Raw genomic sequence first — 13,981 nt, forward strand, 5'->3', positions numbered from 1 at the left:
CTCTATAAATTAAGAAATTCAAAGATAATCTGGAGGTCTTTATTGTATTTTAAACCAACATGTAATCCAGAGCCATGCGTGGACACTCAGTGACTCCCCAGTTAACTGCTTTTGTGACCGCAGCAGCATCACACCCCGTAAAACAACTGAGCTGCAGTTTGATGAGCAATGAAGAAAGTTAGAAAATCAAAAGCTTATTAGCGAATATGCTCTCCTCCAGCTCAAACCTGACTCATAAGTAGGGATCATAACATCATTAATAATCTAGTTTAATTTTCCCACTATATTGTAATTATTCCTGTGGATATGAGAAGCACTTTATTTTATGGCTGTTGTTTTCCACAGGAAGGAAGATGTGGTCGTTGCTATGGATGCAACTGAGCTGTGGAGATGTGAGCAGAGAGCATCAGAGTGTCTGCTGGGGTGAGAGGAAGCTTTGACTCAGAGCTGGTCACCTACATTAACCACAAATCTCACTGCCTGGCTCTGTCCATTAGTTTCACACTGCAGTGTTCTGTAGTAACCTGCAGTCAGTGCACTGGAAGCTGTGCTCCTCTGTGAAGGCTCATCTTGTAGTCTGTTTTCAGCATTTTATGAACATGATGCTGATGTAAGGCCAAGAATCAGAGATATTACAGTTTGCTATTTCAAATAAGTTTTACTCAAAAATGAAAATAAATAAATAAATAAAACATTCAGCGCACACACATACAGACACTTGGCACGATAATGTCAAGTTAGTGACACATACAATAAACCCCCAGCGTACTTACTGTTCTTAATACTGTACTTACTGTGCAAAACAAAAGCATTTGACTAACGCCAATAGCACAGCAAAAAAGTACAAAACTCAAATATAAAACAGTAAATGCAATCTGCCATACTTAAGAATTACAACAATAAAATGCTAGAAATCATTGAAAGAGTAAAATAAAATAAATCAAGACGATGGACAAAAATGTGAATAGCAATGATAAGACTAAAACACCTTAAGGGGGCACAATGTATTTCTGAGAGGAAATGCAAACTGAAAATGTAAACATTTACAACACTGATGAGGTAATAATGCAGACTCAACAGACCTGGCCGATACGGCCAACAGCACAGTTTCATGGTTGCGGACCTGAAAGAAAACTTTTAACAATTAATAAGAAGAATATAATAATCTAACTGATTCTAAAACTGACAGGCAACCAAGTCAATGACTTTAAAACAAGGGTTATACATGCTCTCTGTCTGGTCTTGATTGTCTATCACCTTATTCTCCTTAAAAGTTGCGTGGTGACCACGCAATGTCCAAAATGCGCCTCATTTCATGTCCAGGATTCGGTTTGGTTGAGTGAGAAGACTTATTTGAGACAAACTTTTTATAAACTTGGTCAAACCTGGAGGCGTTTGTTTGTGAAGGCAGCTGTCAGCGATATTTTACACTCACAAGAATATTAGACCCAGATCATCTGAAGCTCTGTTCTCCCCACCTTTGTCATGGAAGACATGTCACAGCAGGTCAGCATGATGGCTGAGCTCCATTCAGCTACATCTGTTTGAGTGTCCTGGTATTGATAGTCAAAGTCTCTGGAAGTGCCGAGATCCAGAATTGATTCTGTAAAATGTGTAGTCAAGCATAGGCAAACACTTCAGACAGAGGTGTGTGTGCTAACACTTCTAGCTGAGCAGTTAGAACGAAAAGTTTGGTTTATAAAGGGTGTGAACAATGTTTCCTCAAAACAATTTAGGATTCCTCATGTCTGTTTGTTTGGATGCTTGATGCTTCCTTTTTTTGTTGGTTGGTTTGTCAGCAGGATTACATAGAAGCTCCTCGACAGATTTCCACAAAACCTTGAGGGAGGATGGGTCTCAGCTCAAAATAGACCCTGTTAACTTTTGGTCCAGATCTAGATAAAGAGAAAGATCCAGGATTTTTTTTTCTCAGTTTCTTTATCATTGAGACATATGTGGTGTTTTCGACATTTTTGTTGATTTCTCTGGGAATATAAGGGAAAATAAATAAGGGGAATTTAGATGGCTGGTTTCTGTGAGTGACTACAATTTCTATATCTACTGAGTTTAAAATTTAGACTGATACAGGACTACTGAGTTTGATATCGCATTAGGCTTGATGGAAATAAGGGGGACTGCTGGGCCTTCTTGGAAGTGTGTGCACTACTGAGTGCAATTCTCATTTTTAAAGTCGCATTTCATGGTTTGGGGAAGAATTTTAATCAAAAGAGAAAGTTCTTTATTGACTGATTTGTTCCCGCTAAACAAACAAAATAAACAAACTCTTTGTTTACATCACCAAATAAACTGAATTAACAATCCGACCTTAAAGGACATATAAATTTATGGAAAAGATACATATTTCTGAGTTTGTTGTATAACTTCATTATCATTGTAAATGTTAAAATTCTGAGTTTGAATTTCTTCTACAAAACTACATTGCACCCCTTTAATCCCCCATCTACTTCAGGTGTTTAGAAGAACGCTGCAAAGCTGTTTTACTGTGAAACTCCGGAAATGTTTTATGGACTACACAACCGATTTCCCATCAGCATAGCGGTGAGCAGGTAATGACTGGATTGCCTTTCTTTTTTTTTTTGGCTGAACTATTCCTTTAACCTGAACACTCGCGTTATTGTGGGCCTCTCCTGCTACCACCAGGGGGCTCTCTGTACGCCTCTTACTTTGGAGGCCGTGGGCGGAAGTGTCGCTGTGCAGTGTGAGTAATTGACGCTGGTGTGCGTGCACAGAGCGGAGCCATACACACACACACACAGAGAGAGAGAGAGAGAGAGAGAGAGAGAGAGAGAGAGAGAGAGAGAGAGAGAGAGAGAGAGCTGAGAACATCCGTCGGAGGAATAGACAGACAGACTGCCCACAGAGTGTTGCCGGTTGCAGCTCCACAAACACGTCGCTTTAAAAAATGGGAGTCGAGATCGAGACTATAACCCCGGGAGACGGTAAGGATGCTGCGCGGGGAGTGAGCATGCTGGTGTTTGGTGCACATTTTGCACTTCTCTCTCTCTGCATGTTGAGATCCAGCCGCAGAAACACCGCCTTAATTGCGTAGTGTGCCCGCTGTACTGAGCGCCTCTGGTCTCTCTCCACAGGAAGGACTTTCCCCAAAAAAGGACAGACGTGTGTGGTGCATTATGTTGGTGAGTTTGTAATCAGAAAGTTATTACTCTGCATATTGTGCACATTCAGCGGCTCCACTAGGTTATGAGCACTCGCGGAGGCCGTGCAAGTGGAGTGACGGTTGTGGGCAACTGTCCACTACACCCGTCTGAGAAAAAAAACAAATATATATATATATATATATATATATATATATATATATATATATATATATATATATATATATATATATATACACACCAGCATGTTAATCCTGCAGGAATCACTGCAAAGACTGTAAAGAGCTGTAAATCCTCACAGGAGCGTGATCACAGAGCTGAGTGCCACAAACTCCGCACAGCAGACATTTTCACCCTCAAACCTCCCAGGCAGTGATTTCTCAGTAGGGCAAAGAGGCATGACTGTCAGCCACCGACGGGGCTGCATGAAAATTTAACCCCTTCCCCACATTTTCACCCTCCTGGAGGCACATTTGCGCTTAACACCCATCCGATTTGAGAGGGTCCACAGCAGGTCGCGGGGACAGTGGGCTGGAGTCACCGCTGCGTAAAAATCATGCGCGCACCGGTTTGGGCCAAGCGGTCCGTTGTAGTCTCATCAAGACCAGAGGGGTAATGTGGTCATCTGTCTTGTCTGGAGAGTTAATTAAAAATAAATAAATAAATAAACAAATCCGCCGCTGGGTTCACGCAGAGGCCCAGACAGACAGACAGACAGAGAGCAGACAGCGGGGTTTAAATCCTGTCTGATTTCCAGCGCTTTTCTGTCTTTGTTAGAGTTTGGTTGGGGGGGTTGAGCGGATTATAACGTCTGGGTGACTGCAATAATGCCACAGTCACTGTAATATGCCTGTAATATTTTTTTTAATCTACAGCAGGCTCTTTTATATCCAGGGCAGTAACTCGCGATTATTTTTTTAATTATTTAATTATTATCAGTATGATAAGCCTGTCTCCATTTACCAATCAGTCATTTGCTCTGTAATATAACTGTCTTGTTTTGTCAGCTCAAAAGTCCCTAACCCAAATATTCAGGTCAGTGTCCTGACCTGAACCTAACCCTTCACATTTCCCAAACTGAAATCTGTGAATTTTTGTCAACAATATAATTGAAACAATCCAGTATCATGTCTGTTATGTCAATCAGCTGCTTGATTAAACATATAAATATAGAACGCTTCAGCTTTAACATTTTAACAACCAGACCTTTGACAACTTTTTGAGTTGTGTACTTAATAAACAATAAATGTCCCAGGAACGTCCTGATAACGTCCCAATTACAATAACAATAATATCATGAACCAAAATGGAACATTTTCAATATGTCTTTGAAATACTGAATCAGAACGTTCCTGCAGGTTTGTTATCAGTCTTGTACTGGAACCAAACACTCAATGGACGGACATCACTTACGTCCGGTCCCATCCCACAGAGAACATTGTGTTGTGGACCAGTAGAGGACGTTACTTTCAAACATTTAAATGTTGCCTTGTCTAGGAACATTGGTAACTTTTTGAAGAGACAACTCCCATGTTCTCACACTACTTACGTCTTGTGATTTGTTTCGATTGAGAGACTCCTAGTGGCAAAAAGAGAGACATTCTGTGCATTTTGTCAGCTAATCATTTCAGTTTTAATTCTGTAATAACAACACGGAGTGTAAGGTCATGCCAGCAGCTCTGTGAGCCTCTTCTTTGGCACCGTGGTGCTTTTAGCGAAATGCTAAACCTTAGGATGCTAACATGCTCACAATGGTAATGTCAACATGTTCAGCGTGTATAATATTTAGCATGGTCACTGTCTTCGTTTACAGTGTTAGCATGCATTTCCTAATAAGTAGCGGGAGTCACATAGTACATTAACTCACAATAGGTTCAAGGTATCTTGCCCACAATTACAATAGAATCACAATACAGCGATTCTTTGATTATCGAGACATTGCATGGCAAATATACCGAACAAACATACAAACAACAACATATCACAACATCCATGTAAGTGAAGAACACAAATAACCCTAAAAGGCAAATTGGTTAGTGTAATGCTTATCAGAGCAATTTTCCAATTGCAAAATGAAAAATCCCAAATTTGGAAAATGTAACTCTGTTTTCTAAAATTGCATTTTTCATTTGTCAGATCAATGTATGATAAAGATTTTAATTTTCTATTTATAGAATGTTGGATAGCAGAATTATTATGCATGTATTCACTGCACTGTGGTGTCAGTTTCACAAAATTTGACATGAACTGAAATGAAATGTATAAAAATGTGGCTGGAGTCTTGGCTTGGTGTCTCTTTGTCACACACACAAACACTGTAATGGTCCATATGTGCCGTCATTCCAATGTAAAATAGCCACAAACTAGCAAAAAGGCTGAACTGCCAGTAAGCAGAACAGTCCTGCAGTAAATATGTTAAAAGTTTTTCTGATCTGATCATGGTGATGTGTGGAAATAAATACAGTTAAAAAAATAAATAAATAACATAGCATCAGCAGCAAAATGTGACTTCAGATGGAATATGCCTCCCAGCACACTAGAATGTATATCTGTCTGCACCTGTTCTTAGTTTGGCAAAGCCCGTCTCAGTCCTCTTGCCTAGTGAGACAGACATAACTCAGCCTGTAATACAAGCCTCCTTGCTTCAAGATTATGTAACCTGAAGTAAGACCTGATTTGGGCCTTGCACAATGAAGTATTTCTTCATCTTTTTAGGTATTTCTTTTGAAATATATCCCACAAACAGGATTTCCTTTCTTCCTGTCAGCAGCAAGAAGCAGCCTTGAACTACGACACGAGACAGAATATTCCATCACACAAGCCTTTTTAAATGTAGATGTCCCAAGTGCAGATCAAAACATGGGATTTGCAACAGTTTTTGGAGAGGCTCTGCCTGCAGGAAATGGCCGCTGTTGTTTGGTGGGGCGATGAGAAATCCAGTTTTCTGGCTTTGATACTTACAGCCGGCCTTATAGCTCTCACAAATAATTTCTGGAAGCTGCTTTCTAGATGTCCAGAGGAGGACAGGATACCAGCTCCACTGCCTGGATTACAGCCTGGATCTTGACAGCCGCCCCCTGATGTGCCCAGCAACATGCGCAGTGTTGCACCTTCTCCCACACAGCACACACGCACACACAGTCACACCACAGCACACCAAACCACCACACACATGCAGCCTTGCCAGTGCTAATAACAGTAATAGTGCTGGCATAAATAGTCTTGGAGGGGTGCTATTCAGCAGATTGATGCTTGCGTTTTCCTGACTGTCACATTGAAACCCACCCTGCAGACAGCTGCAGCGGCTATTTCTGAGATCCCTGGAATCTCTTCATTTGCATTCTTAATATACACGCAGCAGGGAAGATGGATGTCAGACAAGTCTGGAAGATTTGTTCAAATGTTATAAATACAGCTTCTTTATTCTGAATGCCTGTCATTTTTATCATTATCTGGTCTGTGCACAAAACAGTTACTGCAGCAGGAATTCTCTCAGTGATAAATCCTGCAATGCTGTGCATGTTCAGAGGTAATGGCTGGTTTTGTCACCCACAGGACACATTGGCAGCTGCTCCACTTTTCTTCTGACTCTGTTCTTCTGTCCTTTTTCTTGCTGGCAGGCTCCCTAACCGACGGACGGAAGTTTGACTCATCTCGTGATAGAGACAAGCCTTTTAGGTTCAAGATTGGCAAGCAGGAAGTGATCCGGGGCTGGGAAGAGGGTGTAGTGCAGGTAGGCGGTAGAACCAGAAGCACACTGCATGTATAACGTATATGTTCGTTCAAAGGAAAAGTTCACCTAAAAAAGGAAAATTACGGGAAGGCAGTGAAGTTTTGGTAGTCTGCAAAACATTTCTGAAGCTTCAAGGTAAAGTATTTTTGCAGTATTCTCCTAAACACTTGAAGTAGCTGCGGACTTGTTTAAGAACGTAAAGAAAGGCCAGAAAAAAAAAAGAAAAGTTTGTCCATAGTAAACCAAGTGTCCAGAAGCAACAACATCCCAAGTTTGTCCGTGACTGAGTGTAAAGAGTGTAAATAATGTCTTTTCAAATCATTTTGGGATCTTTGGGCTTCCACAGACTTGGATTACATCAGACAGCCTGTATGGAGCCATTTTATATACTGATCTTGACAGTGTTTTTTTACATTAGAAAACAAGTCCCCTTCTACCTCAGTTGTTTAGGGTTAGGGTTAGGGAGAATGCTGCAACTCTCTTCTGCTGTGAAGCTTCAGAAATGTGTTGTGGTCTATGATACTTCACCTGACTTTCCATCAGCATGGTAGTGAGTAAGGATTAAGTTGTCATTTTTGGTGAACTGTTCGTTTAAGTCAATTTTTTTTAATGTTAGCTTTGATTGAACTTCTGCAGGTGGCACTTGTTCATCCCCACAGAGACATGCTGCTGTGTACTTATTAATCCCATTGGAACAGACAGATTCTAGAAAAACATCATGTGACTAAGCAGCTCTAACAGTCACGAGTCAGAGGCAGAAAGGATTTGGATTGTCATAAAGAAACAACTGCTAGAGTTGTTTGTTCCACTCCTGGAATACATTCATTTATTTACATGATTCCATTCACAAGTTTTTACTCACCGAGGTTTCCTTTAACACTGCAAACACAGACGCAGCTCTGTACCTCACACACTCGACCCTGCAGCATTTAGATAAGGTAGTTAGTGAATGGTGCTGCTTGTGTACATGTCCTGTAGCCTCCTGTTCTCTATATGCTGTGTTTACAACAGCAGTCTTTAATATCTTATAAAAGCAGCTGTTTGATGATCATAACATTAAATAGTTTACAAAAAAACCCAACATTATTATTGATAATGAAGCATTTTACCTTTCGCCATCCCCAGTGGTTTACTATCCAAATCAGGCCCTGTTCAGACATGGTAGTAGCATCCTTCCTGAGTGATCCGATCACAGCAGTTCTGAATGCCCTCGAGATGTATTGAGGACCCATCTGAGATCTGAATCAGACCATACAGATGTGGTCTTGGGCCACATTGACGGATCGCCTTTTCAACTTTCCCTCGACCCAACAACAAAAACAAGCCAGGAAAGCAGACAATGTTAGCATCACATACAACCATTCAATAAGTAACTGCAATAGCCCTAGAATCCCTTAACAAATCGCATCATTTTGAAAGTTTTGATTGAGGTGAAACTTAAAACCTTTGCAAAACAGCTACGGATGACTCTAAATAATTTGTGCCTTCTTGTAAATTCAACATTAAATGAAATACATTAGGTTGTTTCTTTCTTTGTAAAATGTGTCAGTATGTCCCATCATTGCTCTACCAGGCTGTCTGCTTCGATGTCTAAAGTGTGTTTTACCTGCTAGCATTTAGCAGCGGTTTGAACATACAGTTGCAACAGATTTCACCATTGATTTCAAATTTATGAAAGAAGACAGCATTTTATTTAAGGTAAACATGTCACATTACACAAATACAGTTAACAGTTATTAATATCTCCTACTTCACTGTTGCCAAAGTGCCCAGACTCCCTAAAAAAATTGCTCTATTTTGTCAGTTGGCGAGTTAGAATAAATGATAGAAATGTTGTTGAACACTGTCTATGACAAATTTTTAATGATTTGGGCATGTTATACATTTAGTATTTTCATTCTTTGTGTAAAAAATTTAATCTTTGTTTGCCCAAGTGATGTACCTATTTATTTGCCGACAGGGCGGTGAAGTGAGACAAGTGGTTAGTTGAGACGCATTCTATTGTCAGGTGTGAACTGACAGACCCTCTCTCTCTGTCTCTCTCTCTCCCGTGTTTGCATCATCTGTCTCATCGTCCCTCCAGATGAGTGTTGGCCAGAGGGCCAAGCTGACCTGCTCACCTGACTATGCTTATGGAAATAAAGGCCACCCAGGCATCATTCCTCCTAACGCCACCCTCATCTTTGACGTTGAGCTGCTGGGTTTGGAATGAAACAAATTCATAGATTTTTGTTTGTTTGTGTAAGTAATTGAACCTAAGAAAATCTTACTTTAATTTTGTTTGGATCGACTTGTTTATCAATCGTCTGATCATTGCAGAATTGACCATGGCATGCAAACACTGTTCTGTGTGGTGGGTGTGGGAGTGTCAGATCAAATCTTAAGAACTTTTATTATTTGTTTTGAGAATGTTTTCACCAGTGATCTGATATGAAGGTGTTAACATTATGGCTCATCATGATAGGGGATAGGTTTGAATAAGCCTCGGCCATTAAATGGTAGTAGTATGTATCAGTGATGCCACTCTTGCAAGAACTGCCCTGCTCTCCCTCTGATTGGTTGGCTTTATATTTACGTTGTCTATGCTTGACTCAAACTGTTAACTCACCCAGTAGCTCTTGTAATGTCTTTTCAGCAGTTTTTGAGCTGTATGTTGAGTAGCTGCCTGGTGTTAATGAGTTGGGCTCAATTATTTTTATGGTTGGTTTGTAAATCAACCAGCCAGCAGTAGAGCTGATGCAGCTGACTGGTTGTCCCAGCTACAGTGTCTCTGGGCTCGTTAGGTGAAGCAGACCGGCTGGATGGTGGAGCAGCGTCAGGTTCTGATGACCTTGGAGACACCCTGACAGTGAAGAGCAGCTCCAGAGGATGAGTGAACTGGACAAGAACAGACTGGTAGAGGGACCCCAAGAGGTTGTGTGTTTACCTGCAGAACCACAGCTTATGAGACACCGAAAACACCCATTATCAGAGCTACTGTGTGAGTGAACAGTTTGAGTCAACCATAGAGGATGCAATCAATAAGGCCAACCAGTCAGAGTTAGAATAGGGCAGATCTTGCGAGAACAGGAGTGGGATTCATAATAACAGATCAAAAATGGACACATCATCGATAGCAATAGTTTTAGATGGTTTTACATGTATGTATTAGATGCAAACAACATCCTGTTACATCCCTTGATAATGGAGTGCAACAAGTGCACCCTCCCTGGCGTATTTAAACTGTTCCTGATGTACTGGTTGGTACCTTGCATAGCAGCCACTGCCATCAGTGTATGTATGTATGAATTACTGTAAGTAATAGAGGCCACCCAGACATCATTTGGACAAAAGGCATCGGCTAAAATGCCCTAAAATGTAATATGTCATGAGCTGTAGTTACCTGGTAAATCCACATAGTACCAAAACTTAAAACGTTCGCAGAATCTGCTGTGAATCCTGGTGTTTATTCCTCCCAGATGTTTGCTTCTGTGGCAGACTCTCTCCTCAGTTGAGCAGAGTCTCTGCCTTCTCTCTTTCCACTCAACAAATGTCTTTTGTCCTGTGTTATGGTACAACTAAATTTGCACACTATGTGAGGGGCATCTCAATAGAGGTGCTGCAGTAATGAACAGTCACCTTAAAGTAAAAAATAATTTTCATGTCGCCTGTCTGCCAAACAAACTGTTTTACAGTACTGCCCTCAACCCTGCTGGTATCAGCTCGCTTGTGTCACAGTCCCTCTTAAGGTCACCTGATGCATCGTGTTATTTTTTCTTAATCTTGAACGCCTCGTCTTGTTGTCTTCACAGGTGACTTCCTACCTGGGCGACCTGGAGAGGAGCTAGGAGAGTCTGCACTTGATTCTATAAGAGGCTTGAGTCTATAGTTCCACCACTTATTTCATAAAACTATGACAGTTTGTGTTATTTTGTCTCTGTGACTGAGTGAATTATATTTTTCCATCATATTGCACCTCCTAAAAACTATGGGCCATAACCTTACAAACCTCCATGTTGTTAATCTTGAATTCATTTGAATCACTCTTTACTTTTCTTTGTGTTTTTGAAGTATTGGTTGTGCATGGTTATGCTGAGAAGTACAAAATACCAATGAACCACTAGCAGCGACAGTCATTCTTTATGAGTCAATGCATACTAACATTATACTGTTTGAGAGCTGGTGCTTGTTATATTTCAGGAAAAAAAAGTAGAAATAACAAAAAGCACACATTTGTATCCCTGTAGAGCTTTAAAAAGAACAAATTAGGTGAGTTTTGTTAGAGAGATTAGGCTTAGTGTTGAGTTTAGTGGCTACCTGTAGTGGACTGTGAAGGTGGGGGAATCCTTAATGGTGCAATAGAGATACTGAGTTTGCTTTAGAAAATGCCCATTACTACAGAGAACCACTGTGTTTTCTCGAAACGGGTAATTGGCGCAAAGGACAACCAATCGGAGTTGTAGATAGTTCTTTAATGCGTGCCTCAATATTCTCACCAGACACATGGTTGCTACTTTGCCCTATCTGCATGTTTCTTGGTTGAAAGCTTTGCATCCCATTTGCGTTATTATTACCCTCACATCTTGCAAAGTCTTTAAACCCCATTTAAAGTCATACAAAGGTTGAACAGTGCAAAGACAAGATTTGCGTTTACACACATCAATTGGATTGTTGTTTTTTTTTTGTTTTTTTTAGAAAAAAAGGGAAATGCTTGAAATTTACAAAAGGGGGTTTAGGAATCAATCAGATTGTGACCTCCCCTGACCTTATTTTGTCTAACAACTACAATCATGTATTTTTCGATGCCAACTTCGTATCTTAACAGACTAATGTGTAACCTACAATGATAATGTTTTTCTTTTTTGTTTTTGCCAGTGTCAGTAAAGAACCACACTGCCAAATAAAGTCTGTGTTGTGGTAGAATAAAAATGCTGACACACAGGCATCCTAGTGGTTTTGTATCTCAAATAAAAACGTTTCAAATGGAGTTTAAACATAGAATTTGCTGGCCTGGCTGTCAGATATTGACAGTGGCTATCGATGTTACATATTGGTCAAGCTGCAACTGGTGTGGCAGCAGTCCACCTCTGTACTGTGTAGTTATTTGCTGATACGTTACTGTATGCAGGCTAAACCAATGATGACATATTTAAAATAAAATAAGTGCTCTCTGATTTCCAATGGAGTCTTTCTTTATTAGTTGTTTTTTGTGTGTGTTTTCTCACTACTGCCATACAATAGTGATTTATTAAAAATGTGATTTTATACATTTGATGTTTTACAATAATAGACTCATGGTAGATGTATGTGTCTTTAAACAAAACAGCGATGCCACAATCTAATTAACAGTAGTGGAAAACAGCATCATGTTGGGTTAATGCCTCTGAATAACTAGAAATGTGATTTATTACTGGAGACAGAATATACTTTTTACTCCATAACTTTATCTGAGAGCTTATGTAACCAACTACCTTGCAGAAACCAAGTTTAAAATATAACATGATGGAGGACCAGAATAGTCACAGAAATAGTAATGCAGCATTTGATTATTTCAATTATGCACTATTCATGCAGTAAAATATGCATTAATAAAGTGGTTTACAGAAGTACTCACTGCCATACCACAGCAGAGCAGCTTCTCTCCTCAGACAGTGAGACTAATTTTGAAGCCCTTGTATTCTAAAATGAGGAATAAATGAACCATTACCTTATTCAGTGTTGTGCTGACTCTAACAGTACCACTTGAGGTGGGATTTGCAGCCATGCTCCTTGCATTCACATTGTAAATAAATCTATATGTCTGTTAAATGAACAACAAATTAAATGGTTAAAAAGTCATATTCCTCTTGAAGTCTACATGATTTCCATATGGATGAGGACTTGCAATTTGCCGAAGGGATCTCGTGTCCTCAGTTATGAATTTGGTAGCTCTAAGTGAGCGCTCGTCTATAATATGAAAGTATGGTATTAAGTTGCTTTAAATTAAAAGACTAGAGTATGTGTTTTACTCAAGTACAGTACTTTACATGACAGTTTTAGCTGGCGACACAAGTTATTTAACTCTAACTGATGCAGTGAGAAGCTTCTCATTTCTGTGACAACCATGTCAGAAGACATATCCTGTGGTAGTGGAAAAAATGTTCCTCTATTTCAGAAGGGTCAATTATTATTATTATTATTATTATTATTATTATTATTATTATTATTATTATTATTATTATTATTTAAATAAGACAACAACTAAGGAGATTGCTGAAACTCCTAAAGTTGGGTAAAGAACTGCCCAACGCATCATTCAAACCTAGAAGGATAGTGGTGAACCATGATCTTGGAGGAAATGGAGGAAATGTGGTCAGAAAAAAATCTTGAATAATTGTGATTGGCGATTACTTAAACATTTGGTGAAATCAAACCATAAAAAATACAAAAACAGAACACACGGCTATATTCAATAGCAACAGCAAGAGCATTTCCACAAACAATGTGAAGAGAACTCAATGTATTGGGACTAAACAGCTGTACAGCCTTAAGAAAAACACTTATCAGTGAGGCTAATCGGAAACAAGGGAACTCAATTTGCAAGGGAGTATAAAGATTGGACTCTGGAGCAATCGAAAAAGATGATGTGGTCTAATGAGTCCACAGGTGGTTTAAGTGGTAAGGTCTAGGTTCAGCAACCATCAATGGATTTTATCCTTCCCAAGGCATAGGCATACTCCAAGATGACAGTACCACGATTGATCAGGCTCAAACTGTGAGAGAGTGGCTCAGGGAGCATGAGACGTTATTTTCACACATGGATGTGCAACCACAGAGTTCATACTTTAACCTCATTAAGAATGTTTGGGATGTGCTGGATGATCTTGGGGAAAAAAACAATGCAACTCTGGACAGAAATAAATGTTGTGTCATTCTATAAGCTCAGCAGAACACGTGAAGGTATTGTCCGCTGGAAGATCATCTGAGAGGGCACTTTATCTTCTCTTACTTACCACAGGGGCATCCAAGTGACACTTTCACAGACATGAGGGACAATCACTAGTGTCTGAGTCCACCGGTTTATATACACTAGTCAAAAAAGTTAAGGGAAGACTTAATTCTCACAGACTTTTAGTACAGGCTTAAGAGCATG

At 39.9% G+C, this 13,981-nt stretch overlaps 1 protein-coding gene across 1 annotated transcript; it reads left to right on the forward strand.

Annotated features, from left to right (window-relative positions):
• The first annotated feature begins 2,809 nt into the window (after positions 1-2,809).
• fkbp1ab (FKBP prolyl isomerase 1Ab) lies at positions 2,810-12,023 on the forward strand. Its single transcript, XM_037105656.1, has 5 exons — positions 2,810-2,960; positions 3,111-3,158; positions 6,758-6,870; positions 8,954-9,111; positions 10,662-12,023. Exons 1-4 carry the CDS (start codon positions 2,924-2,926, stop codon positions 9,080-9,082), a joined length of 327 nt encoding a protein of 108 aa, XP_036961551.1. The 5' UTR covers positions 2,810-2,923; the 3' UTR covers positions 9,083-9,111; positions 10,662-12,023.
• Positions 12,024-13,981: the final 1,958 nt, after the last annotated feature.

The sequence above is a fragment of the Acanthopagrus latus genome, chromosome 7 (genome assembly GCF_904848185.1).
Source record: "Acanthopagrus latus isolate v.2019 chromosome 7, fAcaLat1.1, whole genome shotgun sequence".
Classification (NCBI taxonomy): domain Eukaryota; kingdom Metazoa; phylum Chordata; class Actinopteri; order Spariformes; family Sparidae; genus Acanthopagrus; species Acanthopagrus latus.